The sequence below is a fragment of the Scomber japonicus genome, chromosome 2 (genome assembly GCF_027409825.1).
Source record: "Scomber japonicus isolate fScoJap1 chromosome 2, fScoJap1.pri, whole genome shotgun sequence".
NCBI lineage: Eukaryota > Metazoa > Chordata > Actinopteri > Scombriformes > Scombridae > Scomber > Scomber japonicus.
In genome coordinates, this window is record NC_070579.1 from 16,666,672 (window position 1) to 16,684,808 (window position 18,137).

At 38.4% G+C, this 18,137-nt stretch overlaps 1 protein-coding gene across 1 annotated transcript; it reads left to right on the forward strand.

The window, feature by feature from the left end:
- Positions 1–54: 54 nt before the first annotated feature.
- Positions 55–16,323, forward strand: rnf150a (ring finger protein 150a). Its single transcript, XM_053326267.1, has 9 exons — positions 55–71; positions 1,305–1,462; positions 1,590–2,136; positions 8,661–8,911; positions 10,608–10,679; positions 10,859–10,941; positions 11,125–11,221; positions 11,384–11,594; positions 16,160–16,323. The coding sequence occupies exons 3-9, from the start codon at positions 1,683–1,685 to the stop codon at positions 16,321–16,323; spliced, it is 1,332 nt and encodes a 443-aa protein (XP_053182242.1). The 5' UTR covers positions 55–71; positions 1,305–1,462; positions 1,590–1,682.
- The last annotated feature ends 1,814 nt before the right edge of the window (positions 16,324–18,137 follow it).

Sequence of the window (18,137 nt, forward strand, 5' to 3'; positions counted from 1 at the left end):
ACTGAAAAATATTTTCCTTGCTGTGATGATTTCTCATGATTATACTGACTATTAAAATATCTCCTTTCAGTGTAAGTGACGGGGGCTAATACACAGTCATTTTGTGCAAATATGCATTTAAAAGTTTAACTGAAGCTCATACGAGGCTTCAACAGACTGAATTGGTCATATTAAGTGTTTCTGCCACATTTACAGTCTGTTTAGGATCAAATTCCCTTTTGTGTTATTCAGTTTTTACCGGTTGAGATGCAGTGGAAGAATAGTAACAAAAGAGGGGTATGGCACTAAAAAGACTGTAACATTGAAAAATATCTACTTGATTTGACTAATTTTCCTGTCTGTATTAATTGTAGACTACTTGTGTATTCATTATAATGGAATAAGATGGAACACCAAAAAGTCAAAATGAAGCCTTTGAAAAGTGATTTTGTTAAAATAAATAGATTAATTAAAAATGGCAAATGTAATACTCCTTTTATTAACATTATTATTATTGCTTGAGTTTGTTTATTAAGACATTATTATTAAATGTGGTAGTTTATTTAAAAAAAAACCCAACTATGATTAGATATTGTCAAATTCCATAATTATTCCAGTGACACACTCAGCCTTGATGTGTAGCCACTTCATCCAATAAAATATTTCCCTTGGCCTACTTGCTTTTCTTTAAAACATTTTTTTTTTTTTTACATATATCAAAAAAGTTTGGAAGTGATTTAGAGAATTTAGCTTTGTGTATGTGGAATTTACCAATTGCAAGCATGAGGTTTGTTATGTAACTTAAAGATTTATTGTCCGATTCAAATTTTGTGATAATATGTTTAGGCATAATGGTTATAGAAAGTCCAGTTTTGGTGTACACACAATTCTCCATATCACTCCAAAGCAGCAGATGAGGATGGGCAGTGATAAAACAAATGTAAGATAGTCTCCGGGTCAGTAGCTATTACAGAAGGTGCATTAAATTTGGAAATTATTAGGCTATGTTACAAGGATACATTTTATGCAAAATGAATTTCTTATCTATCTTATTTGAAATATCGAATTTAAAGGGACACATCCATGCTTTACGCCAGTTTGTTGTCTAATTGTGAGTTCCAAAAATGTTTCCCTCTAAGTGTAATCTTATTGAAGCTCTTATATGCTTCCTTGTTCGTACACTTCCTGTTAGTTAATTCTATTCCCCTAATCATCAGATCAGGCATTTGAACACTTTGATAGACCAAGTGATATTTCATTAACTCAATTACACCTGAAGGTATAGCTCTTATCACAGAAGAAAATGATTTGTACTTTGGGCGCAGTGATTTATGACAGCTGCTCCACATGCCGTGTGGCGTCACTGGCACCTTGTCCACGCCCAGATCACGTGCCGATGAGCGAGGAGCCAATCCTGAGCGCGCACCGTGAACAGCTGACGATGAACAACAACACTGACCGTCTTCTTCTCCTGCAGGTGGTGGTGTGTAGTAGACTTTGCACACAAACTCTTTGGGCACCTTGTTTAAGACGTCGGTTTCTCTGGCGCTGACTTGTTAAGTGACGTTAAATGAGTTGAATGCTTTTTTCTTTTTTTTTTTTTTTTAAAGTGAACCTCCTTTTCACGAGAAGGAGCGAGCTCTCTCCAGCTGAGGTGGAGACCTCCGGAGCTCGTCATCCATCCTCAGCCAGCCAACAGCACAATGGCACCGTCCCTCATCCGAGCTTGCCGCAGTCTGGCTCTCTCGACGTGGCTGCTGTCCTTCTGCTTCGTGCACTTACTGTGTCTGGACTTCACGGTTGCAGAGAAGGAGGAGTGGTACACGGCTTTCGTCAACATCACCTACCTGGACCCCGTCGCCTCGGAAGTCAGGACAGAGAAAACCGAGTGCGGTCGGTATGGTGAGCACTCGCCCAAGAGGGAAGCAAGAGGACTGGTCCTGGTGCCGTCCCTCCTGCAGGACAGACAGGCGTGCGATCCAGCCGTCAGGTTCCCCTCTGTCCCCCCCAACACCGCCTGGGTGGCGTTGGTGGCTGCGGGGAACTGTACATACCGAGAGAAGATCCGTAATGCTGCAAATCTCAACGCCTCTGCTGTTATCATATACAATGTGGGCTCCAGCGGTGCCAATGACACCATCACCATGCCTCATCCAGGTAAGAAACACCCTGACAACATGCAAGTCCACTTTTTACAGTCATTGTATGCATTGTTATTCTTGTCCTGACATTTATCACAGTTTTGAAAAAAAAAACTGCTCTTGCCCAAGCATCCTCCTACAACAGGTGTCCAGTATCATGGGGGTCTGAGAACAAGTGCCATTCATTACTTGCTTCTTAAGTGTTGAGCACCTCTGGCAACGATTAATGGTTTTCATCTCCAAGCTGAGGCCCCAGAGCTCTCCTTCGGCTTGTAATCAGCAAAATAATCAATTGTTAAAGTAGAAAACTTGCATGCACTGACTTCCTGAGCAGATGGACTGACATCCGCTGCAGTAGATCTGCTGAATTAGCAAACTGGCTACAGGATTTGTTGTTGGTCTTGTTGAGGTTTCTCACTGTCGTTTTTCCCCCCCAGTTGCCAAACATTTGCATGGATACCAATAACATTACTAAATACTTTCCTTTTCATTGCAGTCCTTCCATGTGTCTAGATTTCACTGGTGGGGTTTAAGTATTGGGTATTAAGTTTAACAGTAGTTGTCCAAGACAATGCAACTGTATCAGCATAATGATTATTTACTAAGCAACCTACTGCAACACATGATGATTTTTTACAATTGATTAATCTTATTTTCTCAATTACTTATATTGTCTACAGGTCAGAAAATAGTGAAAAATTGCCCATGAAAGTCCATTTTTACAAGTATAGCAAACAGCACATTTTTTAATCGTTTGCAAAAAAAAGACTGAAATGATTAGTTTCTGATTAAACTCGTTGCTGATTAATTTTCTGTTGATTGACTAATCAATTAATTGACTAATCATTGCAGCTCTTTCCTAAAGTGTTCAATCACTGAAGAAGATAAGAACAAATAACTTAACTGTTCTAATTTTAGAATGAAATTACTTTTATTAGATTAATGGCTACTCATTTCTTTGTTTTGTAAAAAGAAATATTAGAGAATATTGTTGGAACTCTTTTCATGATGTGCCAGGAAACGCAGGAATGGTCAGTTTACATTCACTTGTTGAGCGGCGTCTCCCTTTACGATTTCACACATCTCCTTCTAAAGTATTATTTTATGAGTCAAGAAAGGAGCTAGTGGCAGTATGTAGACACACAATTTAAAAAGTTGTGGGCAAGCACAGGCTGCAGACAACGCTGTCATTTTACTGCTCAAAGCACCCATTTTAGAGACGAAACTTGTAAATAAACAATAAACAGGACACCCAACACACCTTTTAACAAATCCATGCAAAATATCCTTGAAAACACAGACTCCAGACTATCCGGTTCTCCTCAGCAGAGTCACATTGTCCACTGTTTGCTAGGGGCAACAGGCTGCTGCATACATTATCACACAAGCACTTGCTGTGTAAGTAGCATAGAGATCAGCCTGCTACCTGTTCAATTTGCAGGTCAAAACTGTGGCCTAAACGTATGTGCTAAGTATAGAAATCATATTTAAAATCAATCTTAGACACATACAGATGGCACGGTTTACTTTAACTAGAGGCTTTTTGAAGAGATGGCAGTAAGTCACAGAGGAGATACCTTTTAAAATGAGTTGATGGAAACACTGACTGTGTGTGCACCCATAACTCCCATGCAAGGAGTGAAAAGGTGTCAAGTAAAAATAACCAGCTGGTGTTTTTATGAATAATATGACCCCTCATTGATCTTTATTGGAAGTTACTGTTCTTGGAGCTCACAGACAATGATATTTAGCTCATGTGCTCTTCATCAGCATAGAAACAGTGAATATTTGAGTGCTGGATCTGCTTTGTAAAAGAAAAAAAAAAGTTATTTCTTGAAAAACAGCAGGTTATATATGTAGATTAACTATCTTGCATTTTGTGATACGTTTGCAGTTGTCCAAGAATTAAGATTAACCTTTTTATTCAAAACTTAAAATATTCTTAAGTTTTATTCTCTCCTCTCTATTTTTTTAAAACAATGTATTACTTGTAAGACCAAAAGTTTTTACTAGAATGACTAGATATTTCCATTGGAAATGTTTCCTCAGCTTGTTGCTAGTTTTCATAAAGGTGTGGCTGACCAACGCACCTGCGCTGGACAACAACACAATGCCTGACGGCTGTTTGACTAAAGGATCTGCACAGAAACAGATGTTCAAACAAAAAGCATACAAACACCTGATGGCATAAAAGTCAAGTGACTGCGACTTGTTTTCAACTAGAAGCTGTTCACAAGAGACGTCCCCTTAGTACTGTGTGTCACAGATGCTTGTCAAGATAAGCAAATCATTCATTTCTGTGTGAAGCCTCTGCAGCTCAGATTCAGTGACAGACACTTCACAACAAATTTTATTGTACCACTTTCATCATATTTTATTGTATCTTGTGTAGTATACCTGCATCAATCACCTGGTTAAATAAAAATAAACTTGTAGAGCTTCAGGACTGGATTCATGAACGATTTGGCCTATAGAAGGACTCCAGGACTTTCACTTGAAATGGAATATTTTTCCATTGATGTATTTCTATTTTCACTCAAGTCTGCAAGCATGTCCTCTTTGATATCTGCTGTGTTCAACCACTGAACATACATTATTCCTCCGTTCTTGAACTATCAAACAAGAGTTTCGGTAACACATTGCAGGGTAAAAGACGAAGGAGAGCGCCAAACTATTTCAAAGACCTGACCTGCTTCCAGCCATGACATAAATATAAACTGAGACGCTTTAAAAGACAGATAAGGCAGCCAGGGGAGGTGTGATGGCAACACTGGAAGAGAGGAGGAAGGTAACACAGTCTGACAGAGTGCAGTGGCAAAAAGGAAGGGTCTTAATGTTTAGACTGAATGTGAGGCTGCCAAATAAAAGAATGGAGAACTTCTTCTCTGTCCAGAGCCAACACAGCTGGGCTGTAAAATCCACAGTTGCCAGAGCCACAAACCTCTAAGCCCTGGTTTAATTTAACCCTTTTGTACCAAAGCTGAACAGTGTCAGACCTGAGATAGCATTGACCCATTGTTAAAAAGCAAAATTTATCCCAGCACGATTTTGATGCCATTTTACATCAATTCAATCAGGCTAAATAATTAATGAATTAATACTCTGGAGCTTTGTATAATATTCTTGTGTGATTAAGGTTGCAGTGTTGCCTACTTTGTCTTACCAGCTTCAGGTAAGTATGTGGTTGTTAATGAACAGGTATCCAGTTAATTCTGTGATAATCTGTGCCTGAGTGTTAATCCTCTCTGAAGCTAGACTGCTAAATAAATCAAATTCACTACACGGGAATAGGCTGGCATACACTAAGTTTACCCGTTTAGTATATATTTCTTCTTGCCCCACATTTTGGCCTAGTGGGTTTGAAACCATCTTTTAACAAGTTCAGCCTCAGTCTCAGACATTACCCTCCTGTTTTTAGAGGAAGCTATTTTTGTCCGGTCTGGCTGCGTCACAGTGAACAGAAGAAGGAGATAAGCGTCGAGGCTTAGGGAAATCTTACATGCCTTATTATGCCTTTACTTATTTCTACTGAAGCTGACCATACACAGCCATTTTTTAAAAGAATTTGAGTGCATTGGTTTAATGCATGAAATTATTTGCCTTTTGATATTAGATGTGGGTTTATTTTGTGTTTACACAGGGAATTCTTACATCACAATGATTTCCCTCTGCACCATATGGTCAACAGGAGTGTGTGTATCTGAGGTTACACACATGGAAAAAGAGGCTTAGAAAAAGAGCATATATTTATGTTGTCAGGGAGTCTTATTTGCATTCAAGCGGATTGTTGGGGGAGATATTTTTGCATCTGCTGAGAAAAAGATTATAAAAACTGTGAAATAATCTTCCAACCAAATGCTTACCTTTTATTTAAATGTTCATACCAAGCAGACAGGCAAGTTCAATGAAGAAATGTGACAGCTGTGTATAGAACGTGGTATTTGGCAGCGTATTACCATCTGTTTGCTGTCCAAACACAAGCTTTTGTTTTCTCTGTCATTGTTTGTAGAACAGTTTGCTTTAAAAGCTCTAAAACACACAAAGTTTAAGTGAGAAGCCTTCATCATACAAGGATAAACCTGGTTGAGAATCTGGCGGTTTAACAGAGGATGGTACTGTACATATGAAGCATGCTGCCATACCAAAACAAGCTGTTCATTGAAAAATGTGTTTAAGTATGCTGCTTTTGTCCAAATATACTGATTTCATTTGTGTGTAATGTAATTAAATGAACAGTAATATTCTTGAATTGTATTTTCTCAAGAATTTAAATATTGAATTTCAAGAAGCTCAGCTGATAATCCTTGCATAAGCATGACAATACAACTGTTTAAAAGACATAATTTCAATATGACTACTAGACCATGGTCGCATAAAATGTAGCAGCTGTGCAGATTATGTAAAGGGATTTATGAGCATGACAGCAGCATTGCATTGCAACTACAGCCTGAAAATGTACCAAATGTGTCAGACTTAAAGCGTGTAGCTCCTCAGGAAAACACAAAACATTGTCTCTGTGTTTCTGTGACAGTATCACCTCAGAGTATAATGTTAAAATAGCTCTGTGCAGGGCATGAGGATTTGTCACAGCGCTGTGAATCTGGCAGGCTACACAGGAGGAGCTGTTGATGATGGCAGGTTGAATAAAGCCACTGTTTATGGTGACTGATAGAGGGAGTGAGGCACCGCAGGGAGCCTCTGTGACTCCGTGCAACCAGAGCCATAAACAGGCAGCAGAGGGAATATGATGTAACTGTGCTCAGGCTGTTGATGCAGTTCCTGGAAATATCAACCTAGTTTTTTACATCGAAAGAAAAAATGATTATTCTCTTATTATGTCTAGAAATTGTTGAGTTGTTGTCATTACTGTATGTCGCATGTGTCATTCACTCACCACAGACAAGTTCAAAAAACTGTACAGTGGAGGCTGAGTGAACTCTAAATATTTATGACTAATTTAGCAACATTCAAAGTTAAAGTTTGAGTGGCATTTGATTGTCGATGCTGGCAACATAAACAAACAATCTTGCAACTATTATTTAGATTTAAATATTGCCAAATCTCGATTATGCTTAGATGTATGTGACACTCTTATTTTTCAATTTCTCGCCCACTTCAAACCAGCAAGAAAAGCACAGAGAGAAATCTGTTTATGTATAATAACCACAACAGTTCTAACTAAAGCAGAAAATCGTGTGTTCTCATAGGAAGCTGTCACTCATAGTAAGAAGCTGATTGAGGAAATGGGTCCTCAAGGCTTTGTAAAATCCAATATAAAATCAGTCAAAATATACTTTTTAGGAGGACTTGTGGAATTAGGGGCTACAGGCAGTGTCCCTGGTTCAAATCTGTCCAGGGACCTTTGCTGCAGGTCATTCCCCCCTCTCTCTCTCTCTAAATGTTTCCTGTTGGCCTCTCTGCCACTACCACACTGGCAATACATCTTTTTAAAAAATAAAATGTTGTTGTTTTTTTAATAATCACTTACCACATTAACAAAATATTTGCTCTGGATGACTTAAATTTGATCATTAAAAATTATGGCCAAAATATGTACTTACAAAACATGGACATTTTACAGCTGAAAAATAAACTAATTCATTTATGGAGAAACTATGAAAAACACTTCCTAAATGATCTCAAAATATCTTTGTGCCGGAAATTCAGTATCACTATAGACATACAGTATGTGTGACAATGACCCATTAGATCAGATATGGAAGCTGAAATAAATTTGCAGTTTGTTTTTATAACACACTAGATGCCTTTTAGCTCAAGAAGCAGAGTGCAAATATTTTTTATGTCACATAAGGACATTGAACTGTTGAGAGGCGTTAGCTAATAGTGTGAGAAGAAGTATACTCAGAAAAGTATATATTTTATGTGTTTGTTAAGTCCTGAACGGTCATTTTTCTATGGTGCTAGAAACTCTTATAAATCATGTAAAGGTGGCGTTCCTCCTGGTCGTCCTTAGGATGGGAGAAGTGAAAGGTGCCTGGTGACTCTGTAATGCGAAAAGCTTTCATTGTGCCTGTCAAGCGAAGCAACAGATGGCTCCTGGCAGGAGGGCTCTGACATTGAGAGTGAGGCTTTAGTTGGTCTGTCTCCTAATCATTTGTAGTCTTACTTTATAAATAGATTAATGAAAATGAATGTTAATTGCAGCCCTAGTTTGAACAGTAAGCTGTAGCTTGAGCCTGGTTGTTCTTTTAAACACGTTTTCTGTTGTGGTATTTTTGGGATCAGTTGACTTTCTATTGGCTAATGATTTCTTATGACTTTTTTGACTAATATTGCTTGATTTTATTCTATTGTATTTTAATTCAATTTGATGTTTTTTGTCTCAGAAAACACATTATTTTAAGTTGGTTAGTCTGAAAATATGAAATATTAAAATATCAGCCTTCATGATCCTCTTTGTATAATGTTGTCTGTAATTGTTAATAGTTAAAACTCCCAAATTCACACACACAGTGCTTACTGCATGACCTTGTTTATCCACTAATGTCTAAACTGCTACTATCTGTGTTGTATGTGCAGGCACAGGTGATGTTGTGGTCATCATGATCCCAGAGCCTAAAGGTCTGGAGATTGTGGCCTTACTGGATATGCACATCTTGGTCATGTTGCACATCACTATAGGAACCCGCAACCTGCAGAAGTATGTGAGCAGAACGTCGGTAGTGTTTGTCTCCATCTCCTTCATCGTTCTCATGATCATCTCCCTCGCCTGGCTTGTCTTCTACTATATCCAGAGATTCCGCTATGCTAATGCCAGAGACCGAAATCAGGTATGACTGTGTGCTCGTTGTTTGTGCTGATATGTCTGTTTAAAAGGGGAGATTGACAGTGCAGTGGTGCTGTGGTCTCAGTTTTGTTATTAGTCCATGCCTTTTTTCCATCTGGTGTCGGCCTTGTAAGTCTTTAACGAAAAGCCAGAATTAGCCCGACAGCTGGCCGAACAGAAACATGGCAAACCAGTGAACCATCAACCGGCTCAGCTTCTGGCCCTTTGAGCCGACAGTGCAAATACTTGCTCTCACCATCTTTGTATTATGAGTGTCCGCCTGTGACGTTCTTGTGACGTCTGTAATGACAATACATCACCGTGCCTGTTATGATAGGCACTGGTACCGTGACAACCATTGCGTTTGTGTTTTCACTTTGAATTATCTTGATTTATGTTGGACAAAGGAATTCTCTCATAGCAGCAAATCTGCTTTCAATTTATTTCCAATGCAGTCAAGTAAGGTGAAACAGACTTTGAATGGTTACAGCATGAAAAGTTTGTTTGGTAGATAATTACTGTAAAACTCTCACTGTCTCCATTTGCCTGCCAGCTCTGTGAATCTGTTGCCATTATCCTGGTTTATTACTTCTCCAGTGTTTTATAGTTTATTTTATTTTATTTCATTTAATGCAAAGAAACAAGTATTTGGTTTGTTATCATTTAAATTGGAGAGATAATCCCAGATGTTTCACACTCCTGAGAATGCACAGATACACAAAGCTCCCTTGTATTCACACACATTGCAGTATATTTACCCAGTTTATTGCCTCTGTTGGGACTTAATGGGCAGACACACAATCTCAAAGTAACACACTGTTAGATACCAGGAAATCAATAACTCTAAAACACATTTTAAAGCCAAAGCAGGGACTTCTACTATCCTGGCAGCATCAGTTGAAGTTGACCTAATTTCTCATTTTTAAAGTCACTTTGTATTAAAAGGAAGTGGTTGGTGTTGATTTACTGTCACTGGTTCACTGGTTTTCTAACTGTGGTTCAATGGCGGTGTTTTCCTCTCTATTTGCTCAGTCCACTGAAGGTGATGTCAACATTCTATTCATTTCTGATTAAACAAATATGATGAAGCAAGGCAGGGCAAGACTGTTTTATTTATGTAGTACATTTCCTTATAAGTAACCTCAGTGTGTGTTAACATTAAGTTCCTAAAGCGCCTGACAAAACTTAGGAACATACAACAATGACAACCACCCACCCTAAAAAAAGACATTAACAAATCACACACAAACAGACACAATACCTTACCAATAAATGTTCAGGTTACTTTTGAAGGTGAACACATTTATTAAAGATCTGAGGTAACTGAAATAGCTAAAGTGCCATCACCAGATATGAATCTTATTCTAGGTTCAGTTTGAAAACCACCACAAGATGACCTGAGAGATCTGACTTGATTGTAGTCAATGAGCAGGTCATAAATATACTAGGGAGCCAAAAGATTTAGTGTTTTATAGACTATAAAGTTTTAAAGTTGACATATAGGAGTCCCTGCTCGGAGACATGATGTTCAGTCAGGATGGTGCATTCACACAAACATTTAGGCTTGTGATGTGATGTAAGAAGAAAGTATTTCAACTTTCCAGCTGTAAAATAGTCAGAACAGTGAGATAACTGCATACTGCTGTGTCATTTACTGGCATTTGGCCACTGTTAAAAACTGACTTTTTGATGTTTTGCAGAGACGTTTGGGAGACGCTGCCAAAAAGGCCATCAGCAAGCTTCAAGTACGCACTATTAAGAAAGGAGACAAGGTGAATATTCCCCAGACTTAAGACAGTACATTTCATATAAATGGTTAGCTGCACAATAAGGTCTACAATACACATGAATTCACCAAAAATAATTATTTAAATGTAGATTTATTTTCATATTTTAATCTCTTGAAATATTAATTATGCCTGTTTTTTCTTGCTTTTGCTCTGTGTTTTAGGAGACAGAGTCAGACTTCGACAACTGTGCAGTGTGCATTGAAGGTTATAAGCCTAATGACGTTGTCAGGATATTACCGTGCAGGTAAGGCTTGCATGATTGCTCATTAATGTACATAAGTAAGAACAAACTGTCTCCATTTGTTTTGTGGATGAAGGAATGAATGCACTACATGATGTACATGTTAGATATTTCATATTTCTCTGCATTGTAACATTATTGTGAATCAATATGAATCATTTGTGTTCTGCCATCTTGTTTGGTCAGGCATGTCTTCCATAAGCACTGTGTAGACCCGTGGCTGCAGGACCACCGGACGTGTCCTATGTGTAAAATGAACATCCTCAAAGCTTTGGGAATCCCGGTAAGTTCCTTATTTTTGCAAACTCATATCCACAAATATAAATATTTATAAAACTGACTGCACTCTTTTCTTTCATCAAACCTTTAATTGAATTATAAAGTGCAAAACATAAAAGTGATGTGTGTGGTGTGTTAACCCTAACCCTAACCCTAACCCATCCAGCTCAACGCAGACTGCTCTGATGATGCTCCTCCAGACTACGAGATGTCTATTGGGGGTCCACCCGCCAACCCCATCAGTGGTGCCAGCGAAATCACAGTGAACGAGAGCTCAGTGGTGCTGGATCCAGCCGGAAGGGCAATAGGCCTGCAGCTGCTCCATCCTGATGCAGAGACAGAACCTCAGGCAGAAGAGAGCCACATCATCGCCAGCAGTATGTACAGATGTCATATATATATATAACAAAAACATATTTTTCATTTCATGGGGCCTTTTAAGTAATTCATTTTTAGTAGTTTTGCCTTTTTTCAAGCAACAACAAAAGGACAGAAAGGAACTGTGTTTTTAAATTGTGTCCATTAGTCCCATTTTTGCTCTCCCTGCTCCTCCTGCAGTCTCATGTGAAATGTCATCCTCTCCATCACGTAAATTTCTTTCCACTATTTCCAACCATTGGTCATTATTAGGGGGATCTGGTTTACACCCAGATGTCATATATTTAACATACAGTTAATAAAATGCAGGCAGTGAGGAGGACTAACAGCTAAACGTAGAAGTTGGTACATTCAGTCTTAATTCGGTCAAAATGAGCACCACATGGTCTTCATCTATTTTTGCACCTCCATTAGTCAATACAGTGAAGCCAAGCTACAGTTTCACACATTTAAATTCTGTTAAAAGAAACATCTGTCTTTGCCAGCGGAAATTAGTTTTCTACCAGTGTGCTCATTCTGGTTTTATTTTGCTTTCAGGGGTTAATGTTTTACTCGAAGGCTTAAACCAAGGTTAGTGGCCACCTGGTCAATGTTCCCCAATTTAAATCCTCCTGGGCAATGCAGGAGGGGAAGAATAGTCCTCCTTTCCCAGAAAGTCACAAGCTAACCCAAATACAATAGAACAGTTAAAAAAAACCAGTTTAGCCCTTTTAGTCCAGCCCAACTAAAGCCTGTTTAACCACCCTTAGGGCTGTTTTCCTAGCTATCAGCAGTGTGTGTGTTTTTGGGCCACTTTGCCTCCAAAGCCAAAAAAATCTCCACGACAGAGCTTGTAGTAGGTTATTATGACATGGACTTCTAATTTCCATGTAGAGTAGTTGGTTAACAATTTTGTGATTTCTTTGAAACAGTGGTAGGAATACACATGAACATAGGTGTAACTTCACAGATCTATGTTTACACACCTGTTTATTTACACATGTGGGTGTACAAGAAATAATACAGAATAGAACATAAATTGCACACTGTCACAACAATAAAGGATATTATGACCCATACAGACAAATTGCTGTAACTGTTATATTTAAATTCCTATATTGATAAGAAAATGACTGATGATCTTTAATAGCTATAAACCACGATAAAGAGAAAGCATTTAACCAAAAAATGTGTGTTGTTGGGGCTGCGAAAATTGCTACTGGGCTACTGTACAAATATGGCAGTTCAACATGGCAGGCTCAGTAGAAGAGGACTTGCTCCCTATGTAGATGAAGAGAATAAGGTAACAAAACCACAATAATTCTTATTTGCAGGTGTTTATACACTATTTAAAATATTGTATCCCATTTCTGCCAAGTCTGTTCCACTAGATGCCACAAAATTATACACACTGCACCTTTAAACTCTTTTACATAATATAACAACTTGAAACATAACTACAGCAAAACTGGCAAACCTTACCCTTATCTGCAGGCAGATTTAATACAGGGATCAAATCCTTTATATTCCCATACAAATTTATGTCATTTAGCAAACCTCTGAGTCTGCCTCTTATCGACTTCCTTTGACATTCTGGCTAAGCTTCCTTGTATTGTGGAATAAAACTCTTATCTCTCCATGCCAAAACTTATCTGCAACTACCCAGAAAATAATTACCTCCCAGCTTGATTGGCTGGTGCTTAACTAACCAATTGATCTGAGCAGGGGTCCCTAGCATCTGACTGCTAGCCTTCAGAACATAAATACGAGGATTGTTAAGTATTTGGTGACTTGCATGTCATGTGACTACTTGATGGATTATATGCAAAGCCAGACAGTGATTTCCTGTTCAGCAGCAGTGAAAGGATGGCAAAAAAGAGGGAATGTGGCACGAAAAAGACTGTAATTTAAAAAAAAAAAAGTATTGAATTGATTTGACTAAGTTGGACAGCTGAAGCCTTGTATTAGTTTCAAACTTTTAAGATATTAATATACAATAGGAGGACTGTGAAATTCGTCCCTGATCACTTACATTGGAACTGCATTGTGAAGAGATTTCTTAAAGGCTCCATGAAATGAAAAATATGTTTTTTCCAATTTTAATCCGGTGACCCTGGGTTTATTTATCTCTTGTTACAGTATATGTCAAATAGTCAAAAATCAGGGTGTTTACAAAATTACATCCAATCAAATGGGACTTTAGACAAGTAGCCATCTACATCAGCCATATAAAACTACACTTAACCATTTGTGGGTTGTTGTAGCTAACAGAGCAATATGGAAAGAGATGTGTTTGAATATCAGTGGGAAAATCTTTGTTTTCATTTCCAAAACAATATGGGTGAGGTCTGATTAATCCATTACTCGATCTAACAACAGGTGAGGCAGATGTGTGTGGAGTCAACAGTCCTTTCCCTGTTTCTCTCTGCAGCTCCGTATCACACTAAGCTCAAACCCGAGAAACCTTTTAGCAGTCCAATAAAATGCAAAGGAAATATATCACAGTAAAGAAGCTAAATACACTTTAACTTCTATTTCACTGGGCCTTTAATGGTCAGTATGAACAGGAGGAATTATTAAAGCAAGAAAAACAATTGTCAGTGTTTGTTTAGGCACCTGACCTTGAAAAATTGTGAACATATCTTTTAATAATCAACTGTTTTAAAAAATGCAAATGCTGCATCATTAAGATATACTGCTTTCCAATTTGCCTTACAATTACCATAAGCCACTGTATTGCTGCAAGCACAAAGAATCATGTTTACGTTCATGTGTTTGACAAGCAGTAGATCAGCTCCCCTCAAGCTCATATTGTTCTCAAGACTAATTTGAATATAAATTGGAGACCATCTGTCGTATATCGCAGCACTAATAAATGAAAGAAGACGGTGACACTGACAGGCAGTTAGCATGAGAGGAACAAGCAGATCTGTCATGATTTCTGCCGCTGTGGGTTGGCCATGATGGAATGCCAGTTGAATTGAATCTTTAGCCTGAATAATGAGCGCTGTCAGTAATGATATTACCGCTATCATTCTTTCCAGAGTCAGCCAGCTATTGGGTGTGTGCTGCAGTCAGGGTTTGGAAAAAAGCCTGATTTGTTGCTGCTGGAATGTTGGACATGTTTTCTTACTTCCTTCTTGCCATTTGGCAGAGCTCTAATGAGCAATAAATTATAGGTTCAAATTTCTCTTAATCCAATAGTTACATGCTGCATTTGAAAGAGTTACTGAATGTTGTGATCATTCCTCCTATGCCTGAAGGCTATTACACGATCTCATCCTAGTGCAACTGCATTCTATCATATGAAGGACAAAACAGGGTTCAACAGTGGGGGTTTTTTTCACTTACCTAGTTGGGCAAGTGGGTCAGAAATCTACTTGCATATCGAAAATGGTATGACCCATTAAATATTTCACTTAAACTTTCTGATCAGGCCAGTTTCTTTCAAATAATGGAGTATATTCCCTAACCCGATGGAAAATACATTTTTTAGACTGCTTTCCTCCACTCGAAGCTTCCTGATTTGATGTTTCTTGATCTGGAGAGTATATATGGCAGTGAGCAAGTACATGCTCCACTGATACCTCTATTTGGCAGTGCTCACATAATCCTGAAAGATCTTTGTTTCACGCATAACACTTTTAGCCTGCTCAATTCTTGATCGGCCAACAGTGCATACCAATATTCTCCGATGCGTGCAAGAGAGGGGGTCTATGCTGTGTGACAGAGAACACGATCATAATTTATGATACCACAATAATCAAAAAAATTATTGAAACAATGTTGTAAGCACAAAAATAATGCCCAAAGCAAATCTAAGCAACCACTTGCCCAATCAGGTTTAGATTAGTTGTTTTTACTTGCCCTGGGCGGTCAGGAAAGCTTCACTGTTGAACCATGCAAAATCTATAGTTATTTCATGTAAAAAAAAAAAGGTTTAGTTGAAGCTAATATGAGGATTCAGCAGCAGTAAAAGTGTGAGTACTCATCTACACTGAAGGTGGAGTGAAAAGTGGGCTGTCATAGAGAGGGCATATATTATATTGTTAAAATATGAGGATAACACTGCATGTTTTATACAGTACAGTATTTGTACAGTACTATATTAAAAATGTGAAGACTTTTTCATCTCGACACAGTGCTGCCGAATCTCAGCGTGAAGTGGGTGGGCATGTCAGATTGTCTGTTTCAGAAAGTTATAGAAATGGTCCTGCATAGCCCACCCTAATCTGACCTTGGAAAGGTGTCAGGGAAGGGGGTTTCTGAAGTAATTAAACCATCAGGCAAGCACATCTGACAGAGTATACCAGCCCCTTAACGAGAAAACCTGTAACTTTTGAAACTGTCCAATTAGTTTAGTCTAACTCAGACTGATGAATCATTAAATTGACTTTATTTTTATCTTTTAGAATGCGTTTTTGCACAAAGCAAATACTGTGAATTTGACCCCATCACCTGCAATGTATTGATTCATATAAAAAAAGCACTGGTATAACAACAACTGATTAATTATAACTGCATCCTGCAATACCTGGTTAAGTATTGATGAGTAATTAATGACTTATCTCCCTTACTCCCTCAGGCGAGCACCAGCTGCCACTCAGCAGTGAATCAGACACTTCTCTCATCATGACTGGGGAGGTAGGCATGTCTGAAGTTGACGTTTCCACGGAACAGGAACGTGACGGGGCCAAATCCTCAGCTAATCGGAGCCAAATAAAAATTCACCAGGAAAAGGAGGATTGAAGCAGAACCATATGACTGGGACGCCCAGAGACTCACCTCGTCTCTGACCGCAGGAAGGAGTGATTCACAGGAGACGAGCACACGAGCAATACAATCCATAGCAACATAAAAACATCCCCTTCTGTCTTTACTGACTGGAAAACAGATCTGTTCCTACATCTGTGGACATGTTGCTTGCTTGTTGTCTTGCAGTTGCACTTCACCATCTAATTGGTTTGACTGCCATGGCCAGACAGCTGATCACCTAGCAACCAGACAGACAATCACATCTCTCACATTGTGGTGGCCCAAATTGTGTCCACGTTATCTGTTTCACATCCTTAATTCTATATACAGAAACTGCTGTGGCAATTTTTGAGCCCTTCTAGGTGCTGAGATGGCAAAAATATGTTTTTCCTCATTTTAGGAACAAACAAAACTGCTGTTGGACACAATAAAGGGCATGGATGTAGCAGGACCTCCTTAATGCCAGATTGCAGTTTAATTACGTAAAAACATGCGCAGATGGTTTAATTTCTCTAAGATCACTGCCAAATATTCCAGAAGTAAGCTGTATTGATGTGATATGTATAGAGCCTAAAGCAGCAGTTTTTTTGAAGAATTGGTGCACATTCCCGCCGGCAATTTTTCCAACTTTAGACTTGTTATCCTTGAAATTATAAAGCATTGGTCTTTAAGTTCATGTGGTCAAGTGACACTGCGGAGTTGGAATATGTATGCACAATTTCTGAATTTCTATATGTAACTGTTCCTGTCACTATTTTCTGAAATCTTCATTTTTAACTTTACCAACTATGTATATTCCTGTTGTGGAGAGGAAATAACCAAACACAAGCTAAATATTTTCTGTCCTCACGTATGACAATCGTAGCTTTCCACAAGCAGTTTGAAGTGATGTCACCCACTGCCCTTTTAAAAACTGCTGCTGATTTACGAGTTTTCACAGCACGTGCTAGTAATCACACCCTGCTGTCAGGAGGGACATTTTAACATGAGCTACTGTATGTACTCACTGCTGAAAAAATACAGCTGGCAAATCAAGTTGTCGCTGCCAAATGTCTGGCAGAGTGTACAGTACGTACTTTAGACGGATTACCTTCACTTGTCAAGCCAGCCAATATAAATATGTCAAAAAGTCTCTGTGCCAAGCTTATCAGTAGTGTTGTATTTTTTCATGCGCACTGATTCCCTTGGCTGTCAAACAGACTATAATCTGTGCATGATATGAAACCAAAACAATACAAGGAGACAGAATTGGATGACTTACATCGGTTGAAAGACAAACTGTGTTTTGGTATAAAAGGAAACCTGTCAAATGAGACAAGTTAGAAATGGTCAGGGTTTTAATTTCAGGAATTTGATGTAGTATGATGTTTTAATAGCACAGAAAGCTTGTCTCTTTTTTTGTGTAGATGATGAAAAAAGGCATACATGTTTACAATTGTAGAATAATTGAGAAGTTTGGTTTGGATGATATCCTCACTAAGCCTGCTCATTTTGGCAATGCATGCGCCTTGTTGTTTTCAGGATTAAGGTTGTTTTTTGGTAAAAGATATCTGTCCACATTAAAATACCTGAACAATAGGAACATATTCAACATAAATGTTACCTGTTAATAAGGCAAGCAGCAATTCCTGCTCTGGTACACTGAAATCAAAGCACAATTTTATGATTGCAAATTCACCTGATAAGAATTAATCCAGGAAAATGAAAGAAACCATCTTTTTCGTGTCATCAGCAACATTGACATTTAAGCCTTTTCTTTTCTTTTTTTAAAGCAGCACCCCCCACTGAGTTAACACGTAGCTACCTAA